This window comes from Pleurodeles waltl, chromosome 5 (genome assembly GCF_031143425.1).
Source record: "Pleurodeles waltl isolate 20211129_DDA chromosome 5, aPleWal1.hap1.20221129, whole genome shotgun sequence".
Lineage (NCBI taxonomy): Eukaryota > Metazoa > Chordata > Amphibia > Caudata > Salamandridae > Pleurodeles > Pleurodeles waltl.
In genome coordinates this window covers 922,916,718-922,944,295 of record NC_090444.1, presented here as the reverse complement: position 1 = coordinate 922,944,295, position 27,578 = coordinate 922,916,718, and the positions used below count along the sequence as shown (strand labels likewise).

General features: G+C 40.6%; 1 protein-coding gene across 6 annotated transcripts in view; it reads left to right on the top strand.

The window, feature by feature from the left end:
- The window catches only part of SLC8A1 (solute carrier family 8 member A1), a 1,017,544-nt gene that overhangs the window by 802,453 nt on the left and 187,513 nt on the right, over positions 1–27,578 (top strand). For 3 of the 6 annotated variants that reach the window (XM_069235056.1, XM_069235051.1, XM_069235052.1), the window contains 4 exons: positions 1,171–1,191; positions 1,786–1,803; positions 1,893–1,907; positions 13,270–13,338. In XM_069235056.1, coding sequence (XP_069091157.1) covers positions 1,171–1,191; positions 1,786–1,803; positions 1,893–1,907; positions 13,270–13,338 — 123 coding nt within the window. The remainder of the gene's footprint in view (positions 1–1,170; positions 1,192–1,785; positions 1,804–1,892; positions 1,908–13,269; positions 13,339–27,578) is intronic. The other 3 variants (XM_069235053.1, XM_069235054.1, XM_069235055.1) reach the window with 3 other exon arrangements.

The following is a 27,578-nucleotide window of genomic DNA, read 5'->3' as shown; positions in this document are numbered from 1 at the left end:
ATAAAAAAATAAAAAATCTCCCTTCCAACCACATACCCCACCAAATGTAGAATGCTGTCAATAAGGGTAGGCACTTCAGTACCTCACATAAAGGTAGGAAGAGCTACACAAGTGCGACAGTGCAACATAGTAGGGTAGAACACCATTTAACAGTTGACCCTGGGAAAATGCAAAAATGCCTAAATATAATAATATATTTTGAATTACATATTTATATTTCTTTCAATCCCAGCATTTAAATCCACATTAGTAGATGCTGCAAAGGTAAAGCCAGAGGAAGGGTTGAGACATGCCCGAGGCATTGCAAAAGGTGGAAATCCCCTTTCTCCCCACAATAGACTCCTGTTGTGAGTAAAGATATACCTTACATGGACAACCCATGTAATCAACACGACCCTGTGAAAAGGGTTTGCTGTCATTTCTCACAAATGAGGTAGATTTTCGCTTTTGATGGTTTACTACGTATTTCCGATGCAGAAAGACAAGCTCATAGCCAAGTAAGGATACTCTTGCGAGCCTCCCGTGTTTACAGTGGACAGATTTGGACCATTCACAAAGGAAAACTTAGACCTGAGGTCTAAGTTTAGACCTAAAGTTTAAGGTCCCAATTCACAAAGGTAAACTTGAATTTTAGGTCTAAACTTGAACCTTAGGTCTACGTTTACCTGTGTGAATTGGGGCCATTATTGATATTTAGGAAAAAAAAGTGCCCTCTTGCTAATATGGAGGTCCTTCGATCGTTGCTGAGATGTGCTCAAGTGAACCTTGAAGAGGCTTCAGGGATCTCCAATTTTGCCCCTTTTAAATGTTTGTGAAAATGGTATAGGACAGGTAGTGTAAATCTGAGGCGATCGTTAGTATCTCCTCTCCTCTGAGTAATTCACTGTGAATTGGGATATGATATAATGTCCCAAGTCAAGTTCCCATGCTCCTTCACAAGCTTAGCATAAGAGATAGTGTGAAAACCCCTGCTGCCTTGACAAATAACAATCCCACAGTGCACATCGTGGCAGCACTTCCTTTGTGTGACTGGCATACCACTCCATTCCATGTCTGCATTGTTGGGAGGGACGGGCGAACATCTGTCTTCTTTCTGTAGACATTCATTTTCATTTTGATTCTCATTTACTTTTCTTATTCTGTGTCTGTCTGTATGTGTTTTCTTTGCAGCCCTGTTGTTGAATGAGCTTGGTAAGAGTTGCATTTCTGGTTTATCTTCTCCATTACTCCTGTGTTTGTCTATGCCATGTGTCATATTTATGTATATTGTGTATTTTAGGGGTCGGGAAAGGTGACAAAGAGCATTGCTTCAATTGTTTGGGGTTGGGTGGCTGTCTACGGGACACAGGTGTTGAGTTGTGGTTGGGGGTGTACCTTTCCTGATTAACCATCACTTTTAATACTGGTTTTGTTGAGTAGTATCTGACAGAGTAAGGTGGTCACAATACACTGAGACCACAGAGCCCTAAATACCTGAACTAAGGACTTGCCGGTGATTGGGGGTGAGCACATGCTCTATGCATCCTCTTTAAGAGAATGCACGAGGCCGCAAACGTAAATGGACACACATACCTTTTCTGGGAATTATATTCTTTGACAATCTTTATATTCTTTTGATAGGGTTAATATATTAACTCTGAGGGGGTGGGCTACATTAAATGTTTTTTTTTTTTTCATTTAGTATCCTTACAGGTGCTAGATAATCCTATATTTTACAGTATTTGTCAAAATAAATTGTAATCTTGTTTTTTTCTCCTCTTTTTCTTTGTGCTTCTCCTTCATCAGGGGACTTTACAATTACAGGTAAGCCCTTATTTTGTCTCGCTAAATGGTTTGGATCTGATGTTTTCACTCAAATATCTTAATTCAATGTTGTCTTTTTTTTACTTAAGGAAAAATCCTGAATGGTAAGAATGTATTTCCCATTCTACAGGTCTGTTTACGAGTACATAACTAGGCAAACTAACATTAACCCACTTTAACTTGAGTTCCACTTCTGTACTAGTTTATGTTGTCACTATCTAATAGTAGAATATAGATCATGGGTTCCTAAGCTGGGTCCTGCGAGCCAGAATACATGTCAGATTTTCAGTATCAGAGCTAACATGTAATATTACTTCCTCTTAAATCAGAAGTAAATAAATGCATCTAATTCAGATATCTTGAAAGTATGGCATTAATCACGCTCTGGTGGCCCGACATTGGACACTGCTGCTATTTACTGAGGTTAAACACTTTTAATAACACGTGTGGTGTGATTTTATACAAGCAGCCTCAAAAGTACAGTATCCTGTATCAAAGAAATGCAGTACTCTCCTATTTGCATGAGTGAAAAATCAGTTGACCACAGAGTCACAAGTCATTTTTAGGCTAAAATAAAATATTTAGAGGTTCGCATTTTAGAAAAAAACTATTGCTACTAAACATCACAAATGTTATGTTGCAAAAATTAATAAGGATCAAATAATGACATAATACTATTGGTCTCAGACCAAAATCCTCGGAACATTGGAGAATTGATTAGATGGCCATCTGACAAGATCTAAAGAAAAGTAATCCTGAAGTTATTTAGACCAGAATTTTGAAGAAGGGAATCTCTTGCCAAACACGAAGAATATGGAACAACTTACCAAAAAAACAAATACACAAATCAATTACATTTGTCGGTAAACTAAAAAATCCTCTTTTTAGAACAAACCTAGCAATATAAACTATTGTTATCCTCTGATTCATAGGATATAATATATGTGTTACTTATGCAGCCCTCTGTTGTTAGAGCTCCCATGTCCAGGCTACAGAAAAATATTTAATAAATAATAAAAGTACATTATACGCTAAACGTTTAGGGACCACAGAAGTCATCATGCTCTGTGATCCTGTCACTTTCTATCCCGATTTAAAGTAATAATTTCCAGGCTTTTTAGACTACATACAAATACTACAAGAAAGACTGCCAATTAGTTAACCGGATAACAAAATGGTTTCAAAGGTCAATGTTCGTTACAATTCTTGAAGCTACATAGACCTTTTCATTAAATCAGGAGATGCAAAAGCCGAAAGAAATTGAGACATGAAAAATGTTTGTAAACGAGAAGCTAAACAAAATAAAGGCATGCACTTTGTGGTGTGTTATATACAATAGATGCAATTCATCTATATCTCATTTAGTGTCACAACTTTACTGGGAATGCTTATAGTCTGTCTAAGGATAGACTGCATTTTTAGGAGCGTCTTCTGTCTCAGTAGATATTGCGGAATTAAGGATTATCTTCGTACAAGACAGTTGCCCTCTTTGGGCACCAACCTTTTAGTGACTCCAAAATTTCGTAGTACTAAAAGACGTGGCTGGTGTTTCCCATAAGTGCCTCGAAAGTCTGATTCACCTTGCCGGTGCATTAGCAAATATAAATCTCCCTGGCTGGTTAGATAAGCTTTGTGCCTGCTGCCCGAAGTGGCCTTACTTGCTGGTGTGCTCTTTCTTCTTCTTTTGTTAAGTGCCTAGATATATCTATTGATAGTAGTGCACCACATAAATTCCCTATAACATAACGTAACATACAGACTGTGGGATTACTACTGCTGGGACCAGTGCATCCAACTACTTAAAACAAAGGTTGGTAATTTAGAAAATACCACTTAGATCCCGATATCTGACAGCATTTGCAAAAAAATACCATCATATCAGTCTTTTTGAAGTATCATGTCACTAAATAAGGCATTCACATTTTACAAGTGCTTGATAACTCCACCTAAAACTATTTCTGAGATGCTTCCAAGATGAAGCTTGGGGAAGGGCCTACATTAACCTACTATGTTTTCTGTGTGAACTCTGCTGCCAAACGAATGGTACTAATCAACCTTGGGCTCCAAATGGCTCATATCTTCAGGAAGTTGGCCAGCAGTTTGAAATGTTCTACTGAAGGAGATTTTTTCGGCACGTGGAAAGTAAATTAAATATAAAAGTTTCCAGACAAAATGTTACACCAATAACATCACTCAGAAGTCGTGAGTAATCAAATTGATGTTAATGTGTGAAATAACAAGATATTGCACACTACTAAATGAAACTTGGCATTACAGACTCAAAGGTGGTAGAGAACATTTAAAATGGCTTCCTTTTTAAGGCTTTGATTTGCAGAACCGGTAGATATTACTTCCTGCCTTTTGGAACCGTGTGTGCAATTTTTTGGTTTATACTTCCTTTTTAAGGCGCCTATGTTTCTCCATTTGGTTGTCTTGTCACTAGTGGATAGAAGAGTACTGCTGAAAAGATACTGTTCAGTTGAAGCTCGTAAACAAAAGGGACAAACCTTCTGTTGATGGTGGCTACAAGGAAATGAATGTGCTGCACATTGCGTTTGTGACTGGTTTGGATGTGTTGAATATGCAGCCTGACTGCAGGTGATTGATGTGTGTTTTAATGTATGGATGGCTGGAGTGTTTTTCAACTGCTTTGATGCATTCTCTGAAATGCAATTGTCTCTTTCTGGTTGTCAGCACTGGGAATTTATTGATCAATCATGTGATATTCACTTATGCACATTGTTAGTCCACCCTTCAGCATGGTATAGCATCAAACTCGGCCTTTTACCTTGACAGCATCTAGTGCATAATTTGTTACAAGAATGAGTGCCAGCGCCCAAAGATTTGTTCAAAAGCCCATGGCTGGCACTATTGAATGTCAGTGTTCAGATTACCAAGTCTGCGTAGTCTTGATCCCACCTCATCCACCTTGCACTTCCTGTTCCATTATCTCACTTCTAAAGGTTCATGATTTCTCCCCTGGGAACAGTTTTAAAACATTCTCTTCCTCCTTTTTTTCTCCTTGTGGGTTTTCAGCTCTTGTGCTCGGGGTCAAAGTCTGATGAGGAAAAATAAATGCCAGTGCCCAAACAAGAGGCCCCACCTGCAACTACAGGCTCAAATTCCGAACTGACTGCAACACGTTCTTCGAGAACCATACCACAAGTAAAACCTAGACTTTGTGGTGTAAGCATTCTTTTTTCTACAATGAAAGTGTTACTGACAATTATCACATTTTAGAGCCATTGACCAAGCCCTTATCCTCCCACCTTTAGACAGTGAAAACAACCTCCTCACTGTCATCTGTGACATCAAAACTAACCTACTTCCACCCACATATAATAAAGGGATATCAAGATGCCCATGCAAATCAGTATCATTATTCTAGAAACCCAGAGAAAATGGCATCTTTGGAAATCATTGTGAAACCAGAAACCAAAGCATCTCCAGACTCAAGCTTTAAAATTGCACTAATGTCAAAATCCAAAATCTTGTTTAATATCTGTTACAGGACTATGGAACAACATTCCCATATAGTCAGTTTCACCAGAATTTCCTGATTTTCAGAAAGGCTCTCAATTCTCCCCCCGTTATAGTCCCCAAATAAAATTTCAGAGACCTCCATTATCCTCGCATCTAGGTTTATTCTACATAAATGCATCAAAGGATACAGCAGAAAACTAGTCAAGAATTCAATAAGGAGTGTCCATGTATTACATTCAAACTGCCTTTTGATCAAAGCACAACATTTGCTGTATTCTCTCAACCACAGAGAAAAAAGCAATCAACCTCAGTCAACTGCAGGAAAAAAGTTAATGGCAGAAGATGAGAGTATAGGAACAAGCAGGAGATCAGGACAACATGCTCAATTCATTTTGTACCAAAAACGTAACTTTCCCATTTAATCTACGTAATCCTCAAAGCTGTTTTGCCATGTTCAGTCACTCGATTGTTTTATATTATTCACTGAAATGAAATAGGCTGGAAAAGGCACAAAGATCCTTCTGTTAAGTCCTCGATGTGTTGTGGGTTACACTTCTGGTGAGAATTTAGTAGGTAAGGACAAGGGCTGCCCCTAGACTTCAAAGAGGGCCCTTTGTTTTGTAGAATGCACACCACAGAGTCTGGGCTACTTCAAAGAACTTTGGGAATGTTTTGGAGGAGCCACACAGTTCACATTTATGCCTTGTAGGTGCTCCCAAACCTCGAGCTTAGGTAGTACTCACATAGGAAGATTCAAAATTGTTTTCTGTGCTGCAACATTAAAGCACAGACTATACGCAACAAAGTCATCCTACTGCATGTTTATTCTCCCAGAAACATGCATGTCCCACATAAAAGTGAAGGACCTGGTTCCAGGAGACTGGCAAACAACTTGAAACAGGAGAGGTAACTAAGTAACTTGCTATGTGTAGGTAACATTTAGACAAGCCTCTCCTGAATACGCAGTTAGTCACTGCCACCACTGTCAATACGTTACAGCATGGTGGGCTGACAGTTGTCACACACAGAAAAGAGGTGCTGCACATAGAGTGCCCCTAAAGACCAGAGAGCCCAGCTTTAGGACACATTCCATGCCAGAGTGAGCTTCGGAGTACATGCTTGTTTGTTGTGTGTGCTGAGGCCAAAAAAAACTATCATTATCAGAAAGTTATTACATAGGGTACTCAGAGCAGGAGTGAATGCACTCCCAAGTAATGCAATGGACCCTTTCCATCCCAATATAACCACTGACATGCCATGTATGTATTACATCTGAACATTCTTGAGTTCTTGTCTCTCAGGAGAGGTCTGGAGACACCGCTATGCAACCTGCCTTTTCCGTTGTTTCCCACAAGCTTCTTCATTGTCTCCATGTCACAATTTTGACTATAAAAATATTGTGACATCAAAATATCAATGAAAAAATATTGCTGAAAAAACTTTCAACTTACAATACCTATAAGTAAGAGATAAAAATATCTACAGTTTGATTATATATGCATAAAGTCCCCAACGGAATTACGCTTACTCATAGAGTGTGTAGGTTCGAAGATTTCTTAAGCCACTTCACAAAAAAGAAACAAAACAAGTGGGTTTCGGCACTCAGCCTTTGTCAGATTATATTTACGATATATTGACTACGAAAATATAGTATTTTACTAAATACATTAAAAGTGAACTACAATATTGAATACAAACATATACACAACAAAATTGGCAAAATACATTTAAGATAAAAAAAATGATGCAATGTAAATTTACCTTATGATTATTCTTGAACAAATATATTATAATGCCTACCCTTTTGCAATGATAACCAACATATTCTATACAATTCTAAACAAACAATATCCATAAATAGAAAGGTGTTCTATTTTAAGATAATGTTTTTTAATAAAAACGTGTATTTTTTTAAAATGCATTTTTCCAATACCCCTTTATTTGCAATTACAAAAGAATGCATGCATAGTGCTTTTTGGTTAAGTATACACAATTTTACATTCAAATATTAAACAACTTTTATGGAGCTATTTTTTTATTTGAAGTTAAATCAATTTCAATGTTCAAATGTATTTTTTTAGAAAGAACATTGAAACCAATATTAAAAAACATATGAAACTAAAAAATGCACCCCATTAAAATGTTGGAAATTATTATAATTGTAATTTTCAAAATTTAACATTTAAACCCCTATCCCAAATATTCTAAACATTTAGAGTATATTTTAAAATTTAAAATCAGCATCCACAGCATCCACAAACCTTGCGGGATAAACTACAAATAAAGGGCAGTCAATTTCTATTGGAAATCCAATCCAACATACATCGGGACACTGGAGACTCTTAGGGGCATATTTACTATTCTGATTACACTCCCAAAAACACAGAAAATGAATAAGTTTTGGTGGTGAGGGTGTTTTTTTTTACCATTTTACATCAGGGAAGGTACATGTGATTTGAACCCTATTCTGGCAAACATTGGAGACAGTGCATATATTTTAAGGTGGTGGAGGGTGTCAAATTTAATAATCTAACTACAGTATTACAAACAATGGGGAAAGTACTTACATTTGGTGGGTGGGCAGATGTACTATTATGACTCCAGTTTCACAAACATTGGTGAAAGTGCATGATTGGAGGGCGAGGGCAGTGTGGTTTAGTATTCTACTTCTAACCTCTAAAACTCTGTGGAAAATGCATAAATGGTGGGGAGCCCATATATCCAACTTAACTACAATTTTTACAAAAAATACTTTGCATAAAATGCATAAAATTTGGGGAAGGGTTACTATCTCCCAAATCTACAAACATTGAGAAAAGTGCATACATGCATACATTTGGAGTGGGTGTAGATATATTATTCCTACTGTAGTCCCACAAACTTAAAAGTAAAAGTGCATATTTGGAGGTGGTAGGTAGAGCATTTACTATTCTAACGCTAGTCTGGCAAACACTGATTAAAGTACATAAATGCTGAGTATTATGTTATCTATCCTAATTCCAGTCCAACATAAATTGGAAGAGCATACATTTGAGAGAGTTACAATTTCCAGTGCTAACCCCAGTCCTACAACCACTGCTGAAAATGCACAAACATGAGGGGAGTGATATTTACATTGCTTACAGACATTAGGGAAGGTTTGTAAACTGTCAAATTTACAATTCCAAAATATACTGTGGAAAGTGTAAACATTTTTAGCGGGCTAATATTTACTAGTCTATCTCTAGTGCGATAAACAGTGGTGAAAATGCATAAACACGTGTGATGGTGATATTTACTATCCCAACTTCACTCTCACAAACATTGTGGAAAGAATATAAAGTTGACAGGGTTGAAATTCACTATTTTAACTCCAGTCCCACAAAAATTGGGAAAGTGCATAAATGTGTGTTGAGTCAGATTTACTATAGAAACTCCATTCCCACAACCATTGTGAAACGTTATAAAATTTAGGTGGAGGGCTCAGATTTACTATTCAAACTCTAATCCTACAATCACTGGGAAAAATACATAAATCAGGATAGGGGGGTTATGAATTACTCCATTTGTACAAACCTTGGGAAAAGCCCATAGATCTGGGTGAGGAAATGATTTACTATTCAAATTCAAGCCCCACTAACATTGAGGAAAGTGTACAAATTTGGTGAGGAGGATCATATTTACTATTCAATATCCTGTTGTGACAAAGTTAACAAAGTCTATAAATGGAGTTGTGGCATATAGATCACTCTAACCCCACACCCTGAAACATTATGAGAATTACTAACATTTGGGATTCAAATATATGAAACTTCTATGAAAAGGAATAACTACATAATATATAATAAAATAATTTACAAATCACTAAACATAAAGTTCTGCAATCTTGAGAATAAAAAAAAACATAAAAGAGAAAAGTAACAATTGAAAAATCATTTTTTTTTAAATAACCCAAATTAAAAGTATAAATGTACTCCAAAATCCCATAACACCAGGTATAAAACATTTAAAAACATCACACAATTAAATATTAAAAATGCAAAATAAAAACGTCCATGAAAGTAAAGCACTATCAAAATCTTGTGCAAAAGAGTATGTTAAAAAATATGTCCAACAATAATGAAGCTCAATACTTACAAACTGAAACATACTATTAAATATCACTAAATAACAAAAAATCCTTTTAAAATGCAGCATTTAGAAAAAATAAGTACAAGTCACATAAAATGTTACATATTGTAAAAAAAAAAATATATTCCTTAAACCATATTTTTTTTAACTTCCCTTCAAAATATATGAACCCAGAGTTGAAAAAGTAAAAAAATACAATTATAGTTGAAAAAAATACTTACAATCGTTTTAAAATGTCATATTTACAAAATTACTAATAATGTATTTCTTAATGTAAATTTACATCACTACTCACCTAAATGCCCAGCAATGCATAACAAGGATAAATATTACTATAAGGAGTCAATACCAACAAAAAATAAAATACAAAACAAAATCAGCACCTCGGAAAACATGGTTAGAGCAAAGAAAATGGTAAGCATAAGCATTACAATTTAAATTTAAACTGTACTGAAACACACAATATTTTAAAATACTATGGGGGTCATTACGACCCTGGTGATGGCGGAACACTGGCGGTAACACTGCCACCAGGCAACAGGCTGGCGGTGTTCCGCCAGTGTATTATGACCGTGGCGCATTAGCCACGGCCATACCGCCGGCCCCTCCACTATACCGCCAGGCTTGCACCAGGCGGTCATAATCCCCAACCGCCAGCCTTTCCATGGCGGTAAACACCGCCATGGAAAGGCTGGCGGTAAGGGGGAATCGGGGTGCCCCTGCGGGCCCCTGCACTGCCCATGGAGTTGGCATGGGCAGTGCAGGGGCCCCCAGGCATAGCCCCATCCAGCATTTCACTGCCCGAATTTCAGGCAGTGAAATGCGCAACGGGTGCTGCTGCACCCGCTGCACATCAACATTGCCTCCGGCTTCAGTGTTGATGTGACTTTTCCGCTGGGCCAGCAGATGGAAACGCTGTTTCCGTCCACTGGCCCAGCGGAAATGTCAAAATAGGGAGCCACCAATACCGCCAGCACTGTCGGTATTGTGGCGCCCGCAGCTTCGGCGGTCTTTTTGCAAGACCGCCGAAGTCGTAATGAGGGCCTATGTATTAAATTGTAATATTATTGACAAATAAAAAAATGACATACCTCACTTCAATATTATATCCCACAATATTTTGCTATATATTTTTACTTTGATATGACAGTACAATGATAGGGTATCGATAAGACTTGATATTCAGTATCATGCATCTTCTCTTGGTCTTCCATTCTTCGAAACTTAAATGCCCCATATTGCATTTATTCACTGTCTCACCTGCTCTTGATCATTATTTTGTTACCATCCACTTCCCTGAGTGTCTTTACAACCCTTTCTACTTATCATCACTCACACTGTCCCTCCCCAACTTCCAATAGACTGGTGATGCCCCTCTCTATTCTCTAATCTGCTGCTCATCTTTACTCGCCATTCTTCATCTTCTTGTCTCTCCCTTTGCAAGTATTTTTCATCGAATTCCTTTCAGTGCCCCAACCTGATAATGATGTACTTCACTCTCTACAGTCCTCATCACTAACCCAGTCTCTCCTCATCCCTCAATTATGACACAGTGTTGTGTATTGGGATTAATCCATTAAAATGACCATGTAGCCAGCTTATACTCTACTGTGGTGTTCGTGATCATGCTCTAAAAAGAGACAAAACTAAATCAATCTCAGAACTCAGCCTCCACTTGCCCAAACATTGCATAAACGTAATTGGAAAACTTGGTTTTAGAGCAAAACTTCACATTCCCAGAGTGTTCCATGATATTAAATCAGACACACTAGACTTCACCACAAATGAAAAATCCACCCAGGCCTTATCTCTAAAGTTCTAACCTCAGGAGAGAATATAACGGTAACCTATTATCTAAAATGAACAGCATAGTCTCTGGTTCCGTCATTGAAAGTCAAAGGTGAAGGCATTGGCATAGGGCATAAAAAGGTAGTCACCCCACGGCTTAAAAGGTCCCCAATACGAGGCATTACTATGCAATGATCCCTCACCCATTTTTTAAGATGAAAGGGCCAAACCTGGATGCACTGGCTGTAAAGAGATGGAACAGTTTTAGTACAAGGGAAATATTAGTAAGATGATTTTAAAATGCTTCACTTTTCAAAGCTCTGCAAAATTCAGGCCTGGGTACAAAACGTTTTGCTGTCAGAAACCCTGTGAATCTCAAACCCACAGGGTTTGAGACCATAACAAGAGTTGTAGTATAGAAAGCCTTTAGAGAGTCAGTAAAGTCTTATCTTTCCAAATCTCTAAAGGATTTCTGTGACTCATTATGGATCCCAATTAGGAGGGAGCATAAAGAGGGCGTCCCTTCCTACCTGACATTTATAATGAAATGTATCAGTCGATTGTGATCCCAATTGCAGTCAAAAGTTACAGACTCCCAGGTTGGAGCGATAATGGATTCCCTGAGCCGAAGCGGTCCGAGTGGGACAGCTTTCCCTTTTTGGAGACAGACCAAGATGCCTCAGAGGCAGCAAGCAGTGGTTCAGAGAGACATGGCCCACTCTTCCCTACATGTTCCTATCTTTCCAAAAGGGAAACATTTTTTTTAAGATGCACCTATTGTTTTAATGGACAAGAGCTACTTAAAAAAAGTTTTCCATTTATAAAGGCAAATGTGGGGATGGAAACATGTAGTTGCTTGCATTCACAGCCAATTGCAGAGGATCACCAATGGTGAACTGCCTAATTAATATTCATTAGGCAGGTCTTGTTTTGGCCCTCTGAGAATAGGCACTTTGTGAAGCGACCTTTTAGTACATAGATTGCGTTGTAAAATGATAAGTAGGCCTCACAAGGTGGGTGCGCAATTTGCATACAATATTTGCAACGTGCCTACACATGCATAAGGCCCTTCATGCTTAAAGGGAGGACTAGAATTATGGAAAGAAAAATGCGTTAATGGTAACTTAAAAGTCCTGAACTATTTTGCAGTAATGCCAGTACACGCATCTTTCAGGGAAATGACAAAATAGAGAGCCAACCCTACGTTAATAGAATCATGGCTGGGCATGCTGTGCAATTCACGAAAGTTCTCAAAAACAATCTCTATACAGACTTTTCTCTCTACCTCATCCCACTTTGACGCTAGATTTCTACTCTTTCAATCACTTGTATGCCCTTCTATCCTCAGATCACACTGTAATCATAGTTATATGTCTCTGTAGCCCCACAGTGTCTTTGTATCCTGTTCATTAAAAAGCACCCCGCTGCCCTTTGGGATTGATTCCCAATTTATAAATACTATGGTTGTTCATAGTGTAGTAAATATTGACAGTATATTCTGCAAAATGTCAAGGAAGTTTAGCAAATGGCATATACATAAAACGCATATTACATATGACAAATGGCATAAGCGGTAGGCTGGTATCTAATGTATTTTTTTTTACAGATGTACGTCAAATTAAAAACTCACATTAAATAAATAACAGCAAAATATTGATTCAAGCAAAAAATGTCTCTGGTTGAGATTTTTTTTGTGTAAACCAATTTAAAATAATGTGAAATCATGTAATGTAAAATTTCACGAATTCCACAAATTTCATATAACGCGACTTTCATGACTGGAATTAAAATTTTGCACAGATTCACTAAGAACCCCCAGCAAAATCAATAGAAGAATCCAGTTGACAATGTGTTCCTTAGCATTACAATACATGATCAGAATCAATTATTTTCCTTAGCCTTCCTGACACCAGAAAGAGTAACTTTTTGAAAGGGCAAGCATTGAGAATCAACACTGTGTGGTGGTGTGAGAGTATGTGTGCCGTGAGTACAGGACGCTGTCAAACCGACTAACAGCACTGTGTGCATTCATCACTAGAGCTGTGTAAATCCATGCCATTTATTTTTTGCTGATCCCTTTGTTAGGCAAGACTGTCTACAGGAAGGTTCATACTAGAGAACATCCAAATCCCTTCGCTGTAATCAACATTGCAGGTACTTCTTTCATCATGGCCTGCTTGGGTCGCCATTTAATTAACAAAGATCTAACAGCGTTCAAGTATTTTCATTTAATGTCATGCCACTAGGTTCATACATTTTAACCGGCGTTGTTGTTCTCCTGTCGAGAGTAACCCTGGCCTCATTACTAACTGATGACAGCTGGTTTTGTCCTATGGGGTGCACTGGACAAAGAGAAATATCATTTGCTTTCAGAATTATTGAACAGTTGGGAAATTTTACCTCTTAGGTTTTGTGCGACTGAGGATGTAAGTAGCATTCAGCAATTTAGTTTCTCTGCATGAAACAGACATGGCTGGACTAGGAAATAATACAGGCCCTGGCATTAAAGTAAAAGTGGTCCCTGTGAGAGAATTAGATAGCTAAAAGAGTAGTCCATGTTTGCAAACTGTTGCAGTTTTGAATTTGTAAAGGCATGCTGTTTTTTTCAAGGTATGGAGGATTGCACGGATTTGAGCATGCTGCAGGTCATGTTTGTTTTAACATCAGGAAAATCAGGAAAATCAACAGAAGAAAATGGCGTAGCGGTACCTCAAATTGGCCCACAAACAGATAAAAACCTGAGCCACACACTGACCTGTCAATCCAACCCATCGGGCACTGCCTAGATGCCCTAGAGGCCAGTCGAACCCTGGCAATCGAAAGAGTTCCAGCAGAGATTGGAGTCATGAGGCCTCCTCTGAAGTATGAACAGAAATGGCACTGTTTGGAAATGTGATCCTGGAAAGAAATCATACTGAGTCCATATTGGAAAAAGAATGGGAAATTCCCTTTACGCCCCTTGTCTTATTTCTCCATCAACAAATTAGTAGCATTCATAAGTGATTCCTCTAAATACCCATCTTTAACATGTGTAGCTTAAGAGACTTTACCTCTCTTTCATACAAATGAAGGAGTACAAAATATTTGGTGTCATTGACAGGAGGTATGACTACTAAAATGCTCAAATAATACATACAAAGCACCTCAGGAGAGCTATTTCCTAAATTTCCTCACAGCATTTCAGCCACTGTACCAGAGAACATATCTCACCTCTTAAAAAAAGAGATGTAAGATGAATTACTAAAGACATTTCCAATCTACTGAATTGGAAAGATAAAAAAATAGCGTGGATGCAAGCCTCATGAAACAGTTATAATTTTGTGTCATATTTGAAGTCACAGTGGAGATGTAAATGTTAACAGCTTTGCTCCAAGAATTAGAAGCAAGTTAAAGTGAAACTGCAACTGAGGAGTAATAGGGGCGCAGGACATTTGTAGAATTGTAGGAAAATGCCTTTTTTGCATGATCGCAACCAATTTGTAAGATTGAAGGTCTGGTGTCTTGGCTCTGTGGACTGGGATTCTACTCACCCGTTCCAAGTGCATGTGCTCTGACCCCAGAAACATGTTGAAATTAGATGTACTGCTAATTGGTATATTTAACTTACCTATAAGTCCCTAGTTTATGGTACTAAGTGTACCCAGGACTTTAAAGTTAAATGTAACTAGGGGAATGAAACACACATAGTTCCACCACTAAATAGACAGTGCAAAACATGACTGCTGCTTTGCCACTAGTAACCAATGCAAATTCAATGTTTAAAAATAATCCCTTTGACAGGCCTAACCCCTTGTTTTAAATATGAAAAAGTTACCCTTAAGAAGGCCTTCATGGCCAGTAACGCAGTGTGCGTACTATTTAAACGTAGGACATTTAAAGTTTTAATGTGAAACATGTCCTTAAAGTGAAAAGGCCCCAACAGCTATCGACACTGTAGCAGAGTGAGCAGTTTCATAGGAAAGTACTGGGAGTTAATATTAAAATTAAATAATTGTATCTCTTCCTAGAACCAACTATAAAGTTAATTTGTGGACTTTTGAAAATGTTTATTATAAGTCATATTCATTGATAAAGTCGTTTTTTTGCTAAATGTGTTATAAAAGGTACTTTTAAAAATCACGTTTTTGGCTGCCTAAAGCCTCTATAAACCATATGCATTTTTATCCAGCTGTCACCCAAGAGCTGACTAGCTCTCTAATGAGGTTTGAACTTGTTCCCAGAGCTGAGGCAAATACTTTGGGGGCGTAGAGGTGCTATGTTCTTTTGCCAGTATGACCATCTGGGCAGTGCCTAGAAACAAAATTATCTTCAAAGGGTCCTACCCTGTCACAAGCATATAAGGCCAACACCTAGGCCTGCCCGTTTGCTTAACCCACTTACTCAATCAGGGACTAGCCCAGTCGGAGATGAGCTGCCCCTAGACCGGGTTTTGAGTGACCATGGAAGAGGGGTTGCTCATTTTCCTGGCCACATCTCTGAGATGGGCACAGGAGCTCTACACAGGGGAAAAAAGGTTCTAACATCTAGCTTTTAGGAAGAGAGCCACACTGTGGGATTATTTACAATAGAGCAAACAGAAACTGATGCAAGAGTGGTAGGGTTACACCTGGACATTTTTCACAATTGGTTAGGAAGGGACCAGGATTCCTCGAAATCTACGGACGGACAGGCATTAATGGTGCATGCCTGTGCACCCTCTTCAGAACACTACTGGGCTTGTGGAAGACTGAAGAAGAACTACAATAGCTGTTGAGACTTGTGAGGAGCAACCTAATGGGAGGGCCTGCCTTCACTTGTACCCAGGAAAAAGAGGTGGATCCCAGGGGTCTGTTGGCTGACCTCCTGTTAAGCTACAGAGACGCAAAAGATGTAAGAAGCTTCACTTTGCTGAAAGACACCAACTGACCAGTTTTTTTTGGACCTGGCTTGGGCCCTGAAGGTGACTTCTGTGGGCATGAGTTCTGACCCCCAAGTATTGTTCCTGAGCTCCTGGAATACAAACCATTGTCAGGTGTTAAAGTGTACAATTCTTGCCTAACCCTAAATACTGCAACTACAAAACTATTAGACAAATTTCTGCCAGAGAACTTTAGTGGAACCGGGATCAACCTGCCAGCTGATCTGCTAGGGGTGTATCGTTGGTGGATTTGGCTTTGCTGCAGCTCATGCTCTGTTCTTATCTGCAACTGCTAATCCAATTCTGCAGGCACAGTGCTACTGGTATCTGACATTATTGAACACTCTTCAGCCACAGCCTGCAGGCCATTTCCGCCGAAAAAATCCAACTTCCCAAAAATAATCTAAGGGGCATATTTAAGAAAAGTGGCACTGCACACAGTGCAGCACCACTTTTCTTGCGCCCTTCAGCAACCCCTACCACCACCATGTGTGCACCATATTTAAAATACGGCGCACCATGGAGCAGGGTAGGGGGTAATAGTGTAATCTTTTCATACGCTATTGATGTACACTGCAAGAGTTGGGCCAAAAGTTTGGCGTTACTCTTGCAGAGTACATAGGGGCCCATTGTATTCAATGGCATGCCCCCTTTTAATGCCTGCTCTGAGCAGGGGATAAAATGGCGAAAAAATGATGCAAGGAAATCTGCTAGATTTCCTTGTGCCATGTTTTCGGCCCCCCCTAACAGGAGAATGCCCCCATTGCATACATTGTGCCTGGCACAGGCATAATGTAGCACAAAGGGTTACAAAGTGGTGCAATGCATACATTGCGCCACTTTGTTAATATGGTGCAGCGCTTTTGCCTTCTAACACCACACTAGGGTAAAAAAAGTATGCTAATGTGGCGTTAGAATGGCATTAGGGGCTCTTAGACATGCCCCTAAGTTCAAAAGTAGAATTCTTCATCAGGTCAGATGCAGAGCAGCAACCGATTGATATTGACAGGTTCTTAGATGTGAACACAGGAATTTTCTCACTCAGAACGTTTTGCACCTTCATTGACAGCTTCACTGGGATCTCATCCTTTAACAACCGATAGTCGACCAGCCCATCTTCCGATCCAGCCTGCAGCCTAGCCCCACTGAGGACTCTACCTTCTTGGAAATTCTCTAGGGGTGAAGGGGAACTTTCTGACTTAGACCAATCTGACCTTTGCATCTGACCCCACTCCATTGTGGTCAGCCTTAAACCATACCCCTGTCCTGGTACAACAAGACCAGTTGCCCAAGGTTGGCACTATTTTTATATAACAATTTGATCATTCATATCTCCGGTTCCCCTTATTGGATTTTTGTCTTTTGAAGTTATTTTGTTCAATAAAATATTCTTTATATTTTATAAATTGCAGTGAGATGTTTGTTGTGTTGTGTTCTCAACTTTTTAACTGTTTTGGTACTTGGAAATGCTTTACCCTTTTTCTTAAGTTAAGCCTGTCTGCTCTGTGCCATAGCTACCAGGTATTGAGCTGAGGAAAGAAACCTAAACTGTTGATGTAGTCCATCTCCCTACTGGGAATGGACTTTATGGTTGAACACCATCAGGACGATGAGAACTCCCAGGAGGTTGGGTAGTATTCCTCACTTTCAGCTGGGGGGGCATTTGTTAGACATGTCGGCCTTAGGGTAGGCTTCTCCCAGATGTTTTGCCTTACTATTCCATTGTTTTGGTTGGCCTTAGGTCTCTATGCACTTTAACACTGTCACACAGTGCTAAAGTGTGTGTGTGTGCTCTCTTCTTTGAACATGGTGAAATTGGCATACACCCAATTTATTTACTTGCATGTCCCCAGTAATGTGCTACTACCTGCACCCAGGCCTGTAAATTAAATAGTACTACTGGGCTTGCCGACCTGATTATGCCACCCACTTAAGTAGCCTTCAAACACACCTGCCATTGGAGTCTGCACATGCAATTTTAAATTAACATTTCAACCTGGCATAATAAGCCTTATTGTAGGCCTAATCTATCCTTTTTTAATACATATAAGTCACCCCTATGGTAGACCATCAGTAGCCCATTGGGCAGGGTGCAATGTACTTAACAAGTTAGACATATAATTTTAACTTTTACATTTCCTGTTAGTGCAAAACCATTAATTTCATGTTTCACTACTACAAGGCCCGCCTCTCCCATAGGATATATTTGGGTTTTCTTATTACATTTAATAAGTGATAACTTTCAATTGGGAGTAGCTGGGAATGTTGAGTTTGGTGGCTACAGTATTGTACTTTAAACTCCACTGTATTTAATACACACTTATGAAAATTCCCCTTTTTGAAAGTTTTCCTTTTCTTGCCCCAACCATTGGTCCCTGCAAGCTGTATCCTAGATACAATAGCAGGCAGTTGGTGTTTGTGTACTGCTCCCAGACAATGAAACATAGGGGGATAGGGTTTGGCAGGGTGGGCCATCTCTGACTTGATGAGGGGGTGAGCTGTCACCTAAACCACTTGCACATCAGAAAGGCTCTACCTGAGTACACTCAGAAAGTGTTTGACTCTAGTATTTTGTGCACCCAGAAAAGCTGGAGCTAGGGCAGGAAAGCAGGAAATTCCAAACACCCCTTGGGATAGAAACCTCCAGAATCTTCTCCTACTTCAAAGTAGGTACCAAGTATAAATAATGGATACTCAGAGTCAACTTTACAGTACACCTGTGTGCCTGTGGAATACTCATAAGGACTGCCTGATGCCTGAGTGAAAAGGACTGGACCTGCATCTTGATCCCAGGACCACCAGAGTGACTCCAAGGGCTATTTGCTTGGCCTCCTGATAAGAACCTAATGGTCAGATAAGACTCCTACCGCTGTGAAACCAACACCTGAACTCTGTCTGCTGTGAGTCCTACTCCCACAAGTTGTGCCACCCCCACCCTGGGCCCTTGGAAGTGGACCTTAAGATACTCTACAAGCCCAGCTGTGGTTCTGTGGCAAGAACAGATGCAGCACAACACATCACCTTGCAGCTTTGCTTTGGGTCCACCGCAATGCAGTGCATCCTGTACACCAGACCTCACATTGCAGCCCGCAGTTTTCTCGAAACTACCACTGTGCAAAGCATCCTCAGTTTGGGATCTCGCAACACTCAACAAACCAAGATTTAAGGTACATTGTTCAGGGGGCATAACTGGGTCCCTGTATTAAGCCCTTGTTCCATCACTGTTGGTCTGAACTTGTGACTTTGTCCCAGTCCAGAGCGACCAGAGAACAATAGTTGAAGCTTTGTACTTCTAGGCACTATTTTTACTTTAAAGCTTCATCTGCATATCTTTGGTTTTACTGAAGATCTTTGTTGTTTTGGTCATAAATAATTTACTACATTTTACTCTATTTCCTGACTGGCTGTGGGATTTTCCTCGTGTTGTATTTTTCCCTTTATTGCTGACTAAAGTGCTGCATAAATACTTTACACATTACCAAGAAGTTAAGCCTGATTGCTTTGTGCAAAGATACCAGAGGGTTAGGCACAGGTTAACATCAGGTTTGGTTGTGACTTCAACCTGACAGAAATTACGGTTTCTGCCTGAGTAGTCTTTCACCCCCCTCAACCAGTAACCCAAATTCCAACACCCTGTATTTACTTACCCTGATGAAATAATGGCAGACAATACTGTAGGGTATTTATTTGTGCAGATTGATATTTTTATGACATACAATCCAAAATGCGATAGAAAGACTGAAGGGAAATGCTATTTTATAGAAATGTGTAGTGTAGAGAAAATAGACTTGGATCAAGAACAAAGCCTTTGGACATTCACATAAACAGACTTTGACGGAGAACACAAAAAATAATCTAAAAGGGATAATGGGAACAAAAGAAGACAATCAAAATTCCCATACAGTGAAACAGAACTGATAAAATAAGGTAATTAAGAATGATAAATGGGGCACGTGTCAGTGTGACAGGAGAAAAGGGGAACAGCAGTGGAAGGATTTTACAGTCCTGTGCTTTGTGGGAAAATGTATTGCTAAATTAAAATTGTGTCTGTGATTGATATAAAGTTAGTAAACTTTGCTCTTTGTAACGTTTGTAAGGCTTGTCCGCTTATAAAAGGCACGCCTGTAAGTAAATATCGCTGCAAAAATTAGTGTTACTGAAAAATATCTGTAAACAAATTGTGAGCAAATTCTCACACATTTTTCTGTTTTCTATCAAGATCAATTTGTGGAGAATTTTGCTGTAAATTTAATTTATATTAAATACAAAATGTGCAGCCTTCATGTACTTCCTAATGCTTGCAAAGTTTTGGAAAAAAAACATCAAAGTTTGCAGAGAAAACCCATTGCCAATTTATCTACCATTGGTTATGATAAGCTGGTGTTTCTGATTAAACAGTGTACGCGCCGAGTATATGGGTGGGCCAGTGGTGTTCTACTCTTACATGAAGTATATTGGAGTAGGCCTGTAGAGTACTGATAAATTAGAGATCTGCTGAGTTAACTATTATTTGTTCTAAAAGTTTAGAACAAGCAGTGGAGTTATTACTAGGTTGACTTATAACTGAAAGTGCCTCTTCAGTCAGTAGTAGGCATTCAATAACTCTGCATACAAGTTCTTTTTCATGCTTCCTTGCACTCATTCATCCACCCACTGACTCATTCTAGCATTCACCCAGACATCTTGCCACAATAAAAGACATAGACAAACTCCCTCTCCACTTGTCCAACATAAACTCAAACCGAACAGCAATACACAAAGATATGTAACTACTATACACATCCCCAGCACCATCCCCCAGGACTGTGACGACTGAGCATCCTGTCCAAAACAAAGTCAAACATAGCTCAGGTCCACCCCTCCAGAGCAATCTTTATTAGCCGCCATGTAAGAAGCCAAGAGTGGGAGAAGAAAAGAAGACTCTTAATATTGTGAAAGTTGAGTTGTCCTGCTGCCCCATATCTTCTCAGAAGTCAGAACGTCATGTAAAAGTACATTGCCAAGTCCAAACTAAGCAGAAGTAATCAGTATATCAGGGAGGTGCTAGTGGAGGCCAGCACTGTGGCATCAGATGAGTTCTTCCTCTGTACTTGGATTAACTTTTTGCAAAGAGTCAGAGTCAGAGGCACCTGTGCTCTTGGGAGTAGCAACAGAGTCCGGTTTCAAATAAGACCCATCATTGAGTATTCTTTGGGAACCACTAAAAGTCAGTGCTGCTGCAATTGTCCGTCCTTGGTTACATTCAGCCTGTTGCTTTGAAGGGCACACTCCGAGGTGTTTGGGCTTTTCTACACCTTTGAGGTACTCATAGATCCTAGGAAACAGGCTGATGATCTAAAGCATAGCTCTCCAACCAAGATAAGGTTACTAAAGGATCCATAAAGAAGTACACCTTGCAATCTACCTGGACTCTCAGGTGTGGCGAAAACAACAGCACCTATACTATATCAAGCTCCTGGAGGCATTGCCTCACAGCCAAAAAAATGATACACTGGGATTGACCAGAATCGTAAAGTCCAGGTATGTGGGTATCTTAGCATTCTCCACCACATATGATCCAGCCCGCTTCAAACTAAAGTCCTTGTCTCAGAAATGCAACAGTCTAGCCACCACTGGATGAGTGGATTCACCAGGTTTAGGAGGTTGAGCCAGTACCCTGTCTGCTCTCTCCAGAGTCTAAAACTTGGACAGTCCCTCCGGTGCTACCACTTTTTGTAACAAATCCTCCAGGAAGACCCTGATAGACTACCCCTTGATTTTCTCCGGCAGGCCTATCACTCTAATGTTATAACACCATGCCTAGTGTTCCTGATCATCAACTCAGCTTTCTAGAGTAAGGATTCTAGGGGGGAGTTCCTTAACAGTGGCTTCTACCTTGGTCACTCATTCTGCAATTCTCCTAAGGTCATCACTCAGCAGCCGTAGGTCTACCACAAGAGATTTGATCTTGCTTTCCAACAGATCTGTGGTCGAACTAATGGCCACCAGAATAACATCAAGCTTATCCACAGGAGCCTGCCCCCCTGTGCCTGCCACAAGTTCATTTCCAACGTGATACAACTCCCATCAGCCGATGGATCCTCTTTATGTTTCTGGGTCTGTCACATTCTCCTATAAGCTTTCAAAGGGGCATTCAGAACTGACCAACCACAACTGGGTACACCCAGTATGCCCCTCCATGTCCTCGCCGCATGTTATGAGTCGCAGTCCTTGAACACCTCAACAAAGTGGTCCAAGCTGGGTGGCAGCAACAGAGGACCTCTGAATCACAAGGTGAGCCACACCACCAGCCTCCCATGGGCTGATGCCAGCAGGCATGATGCTCAATTCAGCAAAAATAATGCCTTTATGCTCCCAGTTGGTACAGCGCCTGAGCGATGATCTCATTCGCACATTCTGCCGTGCAACCAAATGGCTCCAGAGCACTCCTAGCAATCCCAGCCCTTTCCTCTCTCCTTCCAACTGCAACAGGTAAGGGCTGATATGCATGTGGTCCAGGGTAAAGCAATCAAGGATAAAAGGTAAGACAGTCTGCACACCGTCCCTGCAATGTCTATGGAGTAGTGCATATGAAGGACTATAGCACCCACCTCTGCTCCGTCCTCCTGGATAGTGCAGCCCAACTACCTGGTCACACTCCATCCCACTCCTTTTGCGGAACTGCCCGAGGTTCAGTCGCTGACCCTCCTGGAATCAAAGACAGCAGCCCATTTACATCCATGACCTCTGTGTCTACTCTTGCTGAATTAAGCAGGGTGGGGCCGAGTAACAGGTTGACCAGTAGTCATCAACCTGGATTACACCCGGGCAAGGGTGCCAGGACTCACAGGGCTGCCACCACTCCTCAGGCCCCTTCCCACAGCCACACTGAAGTTGATAGCCCCCAGAAATGGTAATGATCTAGCAGAGAGGGTTTTAACAGTGTGGGGCGGTTGCAAACTCATAAACAGATCTCCTCACTACACTGCGGTTAGCTCTGCCTCTAAGACATGAGCAAACTCAACAAGAGTAGGCAGGGTAAATAAAAAGGATACAACTAGAAAAAAAGAAAAAACTGCCACCCCCTAAACATGGTGGATATATACTTAAATAAAAATAATAAGTAACACGTTAAATTCAGAATTGGGGTGCCATATTGGAATAGCTTCATGTATAGATTTTACAATGTGTAATAATAATCTACCCACAATGTATATTTGCTATAATGCAGACTTTTCATATTAAACACATTAGACCTATGGCATCAGGCCTAACGTTTTCTAATGAGCCCATCAGGCCTGTAGCTTTTAATGTAGGCAAATTGGACTTTATTGGACTGTACTGAGCAGTACCACAAGTCAACCATCACTAATTTTTTGCAGTCAAAAATTGAATCTCTACAGTCATATTTGTCAAAACAATTTACAGTGTTAACAAGAATTATTACAGCTGTGAAAATTAATGTAATACCTGTCGACCTGTTTTAGCACAGTGCAATAAGAATTCACACTTGAAGGCCTATTGCATTAACATATTTTTTTCACAATTAGCCAAGTCTGCTTCCTTTGTTGTAACTTGTCATAATACACAGATAAGGTTAGATCATTGGAATCTCACCATAAGCAAATCATCCCTACTGCATAGAGCATAAGCTTTGCCACAAGGCAAAAAAGTCAGTAGAAAGGGACTTTTTCTGAGGGAGCACAGCAATAATATCAAAAACCTGTACAGAGGAAGCTCAACATGTTGGTGGGGGGATTCTGAACTCTTTTTGCTGTAGTGCTCCTTAAAGTTCTTTTTCTGGCGAGCACATATGGTCTGGTGACTACTTTGCTGCAACGCCACTCTAAACAAACATTGGCAAAGCCAAGAGTTCTCGCCTTTTGCTCCTATTGGCTTTGCCAGAGGCGTTTAACCATGATGTACAACATCAACAAGATGCTGTGCAACATGGCTAAAAGCTTTTAAAAAGCTGCAATTATGTGTGGCTTTGTCACTTTGTAGGGGTGTGCATGCTCTATTCACCATGCGTGGCTGCAAAAGTATGTGGGCACAATTTTATTTTTATTTACCGATTAGAGAATGGATTGGTAATTGGTAAATTTTATATATATATATATATATATATATATGTATATATATATATATAGAGAGAGAGAGAGAGAGAGAGAGTAAGAGAGAGAGATAGAGATAGAGGTATATTGACCCAGATATCAATATATAGTAGTGCACATGCTCTTTAAAGGTGGATGGGCTGACAGCAATTTGCTGCGTAGCCATCCTCGAAAAAAAAAAAAAGACTGTTGGTAGAGGGAGGGGCAGAAAAGGGAACAGGGTATTTGGGAGGGGCAGCAACTGCCCAGGCAGGGAGAGGTGAAAAGCAACACTCAAGGTAGAAGCCTGTGAGTGGGAAAGCATCTGGGAGAAGCTCAAGAGAGTGAGCACAATACAGAGGTGGTGGAGGAGATGCACCGAGGTGAGAAGCAGCAAAATGAAGCATAGTGGAAGGGGGAGAGGAGATGTACATGAGTGAGACAGCTGGAAAACATCTGTACTATCATGAAGTGCTTATCCAAAGGGTAAAGTGTAGTTCCCAAAAAGTAAGCATTGGGAGGAGTCAAGTAAAGAGGCCATGCTCGGAGGAGGGACTCACCGAGAAGAGAAAGGTAAGCCCACCCAAGGCAACGGATAAAAAGCAAGCTAATGGGTGTGACAATAAAGCACACCAATGGTGAGCAGTGGGTTGGTTTTAAGCCCCACTGTAAGTTCACAATAGGTCTTTTGCAACCAGATAGCCTCTGATGTCTGGTAGACTCATCCTAAAAAGGAAATTGTATGAAAGGTAGGAGGGATAAAAGATTTTTCTTAAGTTGGCTGACTTTAACAGCCTTAGAAAATATAAGGAGAAAACGATCCTGAAAGGGGAGGCTAATAAGCGAGCATTTGAGGAAAGTAAGAAGGATAAGTTAATTTTTCAACGATGCTGGTAAAGATTTGTTCACCTAAAGCTTTAAAGGTTTGGATTGGCACAACAAAAGAACAGAGGGCCTTCACTAAATGTCTTGTTTAGAAATTCCAAAAAACTGACTACTCCATCATAGCCCTGGATGAAATCAGTGGTGTGGAGGGCAAAATAAGGAGTAAAACAGACATACCGAGATGGGTGTGTTTCTTCTTAAAAATTAGACTGCAGATTCAAGTGAGTGGGAGTGAAGGAATGAAATATGGCTTAGTGGGCGAAGAGAACACGAGATGTGAAAAGTTGAAAAGTGGCTTAGAAGGCAAATTGAATTGAGGCTAAAAGACATAAGAAAATCACTTTTCTCAAGTGATTTTGTAGTTGAGAAGAAGCTGATAAGTGTAGGGCATATTTACTAAATGTAATGTCCCACCAGTGATGTAACTGGTGTGACATCCATGCCGAACCACCTGGTGAGGGGTGAATCTGATATCCACCTGGGGAGTTGTAATATAGTGGTCAAACCCTGCACCTTGCGAGTGCAAGTCAACAAATATACCAGGGCAGTCAGGTGTGGCTAAGGAGAGAGAGGCCTGCATCTACTGCACCGAGGATAACCTCGATACCTTGTGTGCCGTGTATTTATTCTAGGCCAGAGTCATCTAGTGTGTCGGCGCACCATCAGCCACCTGTGTGGCTGACACCACACTGGTGATGAGGGTTGGGCCTGATTACCCTCACAGCAGCACACTGCCATCAGCGCTCGTATGGTCAGCTGCCACACCCTGCCATTCTGAATGCGCTGCTCGTGCCCCATGCAACTCCCATGTGGTGCTCAGCACTGCACTGAGTCAACCCTTGGCCCATACTCAGGCGTTCCAATCCCCAGAGGGAGCCATCACCACAGACCCTGCATTCAAAGGAATGAGGAATGCCGAACACGAATATGCCCTGAGGCCTTCTCCCCTGATGTGCTACATGCTGCCATTGCTCACCTTGCTTCTTACAAAGCCCACCTCTGCCAGCACGTGGTAGGGCTGAGAAACCTCTTCCCTAACCAGGCCTGCCACAGAATAAAGAGGAAGTAAGTCACACATAACAAGCCTCATGTTTATCGGAGGGAGATAGATAAGATATCCTGGCTGCCTCAAAGCCCAGCAAGCAACTGTGATATATGAATAGAGGTGGTGTGGCAAAATCACGTGTCAAGCTTTAAAAAAAAATGAACAAAGAACTATCCCACATCCTGCCATGGCACATATTCCTGTGATAAAACCATTCATGATTTAAGGTGCCCCTTCAGCCCAAAGGTCCTGCTGGTATGATTGGGTAGAGAGAGCAGTGCTGTTCAACGAGGCAACAGTTGTAGTCAATGAGCGAAAACATGCCATGATCATTCATTTAGGTGGCAAAGCAATCCACAAAATAGCCGAGACTCTCAACGAGGACACCCCAAAAACACATAAAACACCCATAGCCAGGCTCAAAGCGTATTTTAAGCCCATAGCAAACAGAAACTATGAACGCTTGATATTCCTACAGGCTCAGCAACTGCCAGAAGAATCCATTGATACTTTCTACACAAGATTAAAGGAACTGGTAGGCACCTGTGGGTTCCAAGACGAAAACGAGGAAATAGAGGGCAAATCATCCAGTGATGTGCCTCGACAAAGTTGAGAGAACACATATTACCGGTGTTCGGCAAATTGCTGGCAGACATCCTCACAATGGGGCGGTCGAAAGAACTGTTGAAGGCCTGGGCCTTTCATTTAGAAGTGGCTTTATAGGGAGCAGTGAAAACAGAACCAGTGAACAGAGTTACACACAAAAGAGGGTTTGACAGGCCCAAGAAGACAACAACACCTTCTCAAATGTGTGTCTACTAAGGAGGACCAACCCACCAGTCAGCAGACTGCTCATCAAGAGGCAAACAATGTGCTATGTGGGAAAAGTTCAAACACTTTCCAAAAGTTTTGCCAATTTGGTAGGAACTGGACTCTATGCAAGACCGTCAACGCACTGCCAGAAGCACCAACAACTGCCAGTGATATGGATGATGGTAAAGAGGCAGAACACACTATACATTCTGTATTTACCATAGGCACTGCTGCCAGAACTCACAATACCCTCCTGTAATGCCAAATCCAAGTGGGAGACAACACCGTTACCATCAGTTGTGAATACATGCGCCTCCATCAGCATCATGTCAGCGAGGACCTTTGCTGCCATCACCCCTGCTTTACCCCTAAAAGCTGCCGCAGTCAGAGTTTTTGCATACCGATAAGACACTCCCCAGCCAATTTGAGATAAATTCCAAAAAGCCAATTAGTCACAGATCACAAACAGTAAACGCCTATGTTTACATAGCGGAAGAATGCCAAGGCATGTTGCTGGCTCATCAACCTGCTGAGGCCTTAGGGACTGTCACCTTCACCTTTGGTGTCCACCTGGAGAGTGATTCCCATATGCTAGCAGAATTTCCAGCAATATTTGAAGGGATTGGGTGCCTAAAAGGGAAGACAGTGAAGCTCCACATTGACCACTCGGTCCAGCCTATGG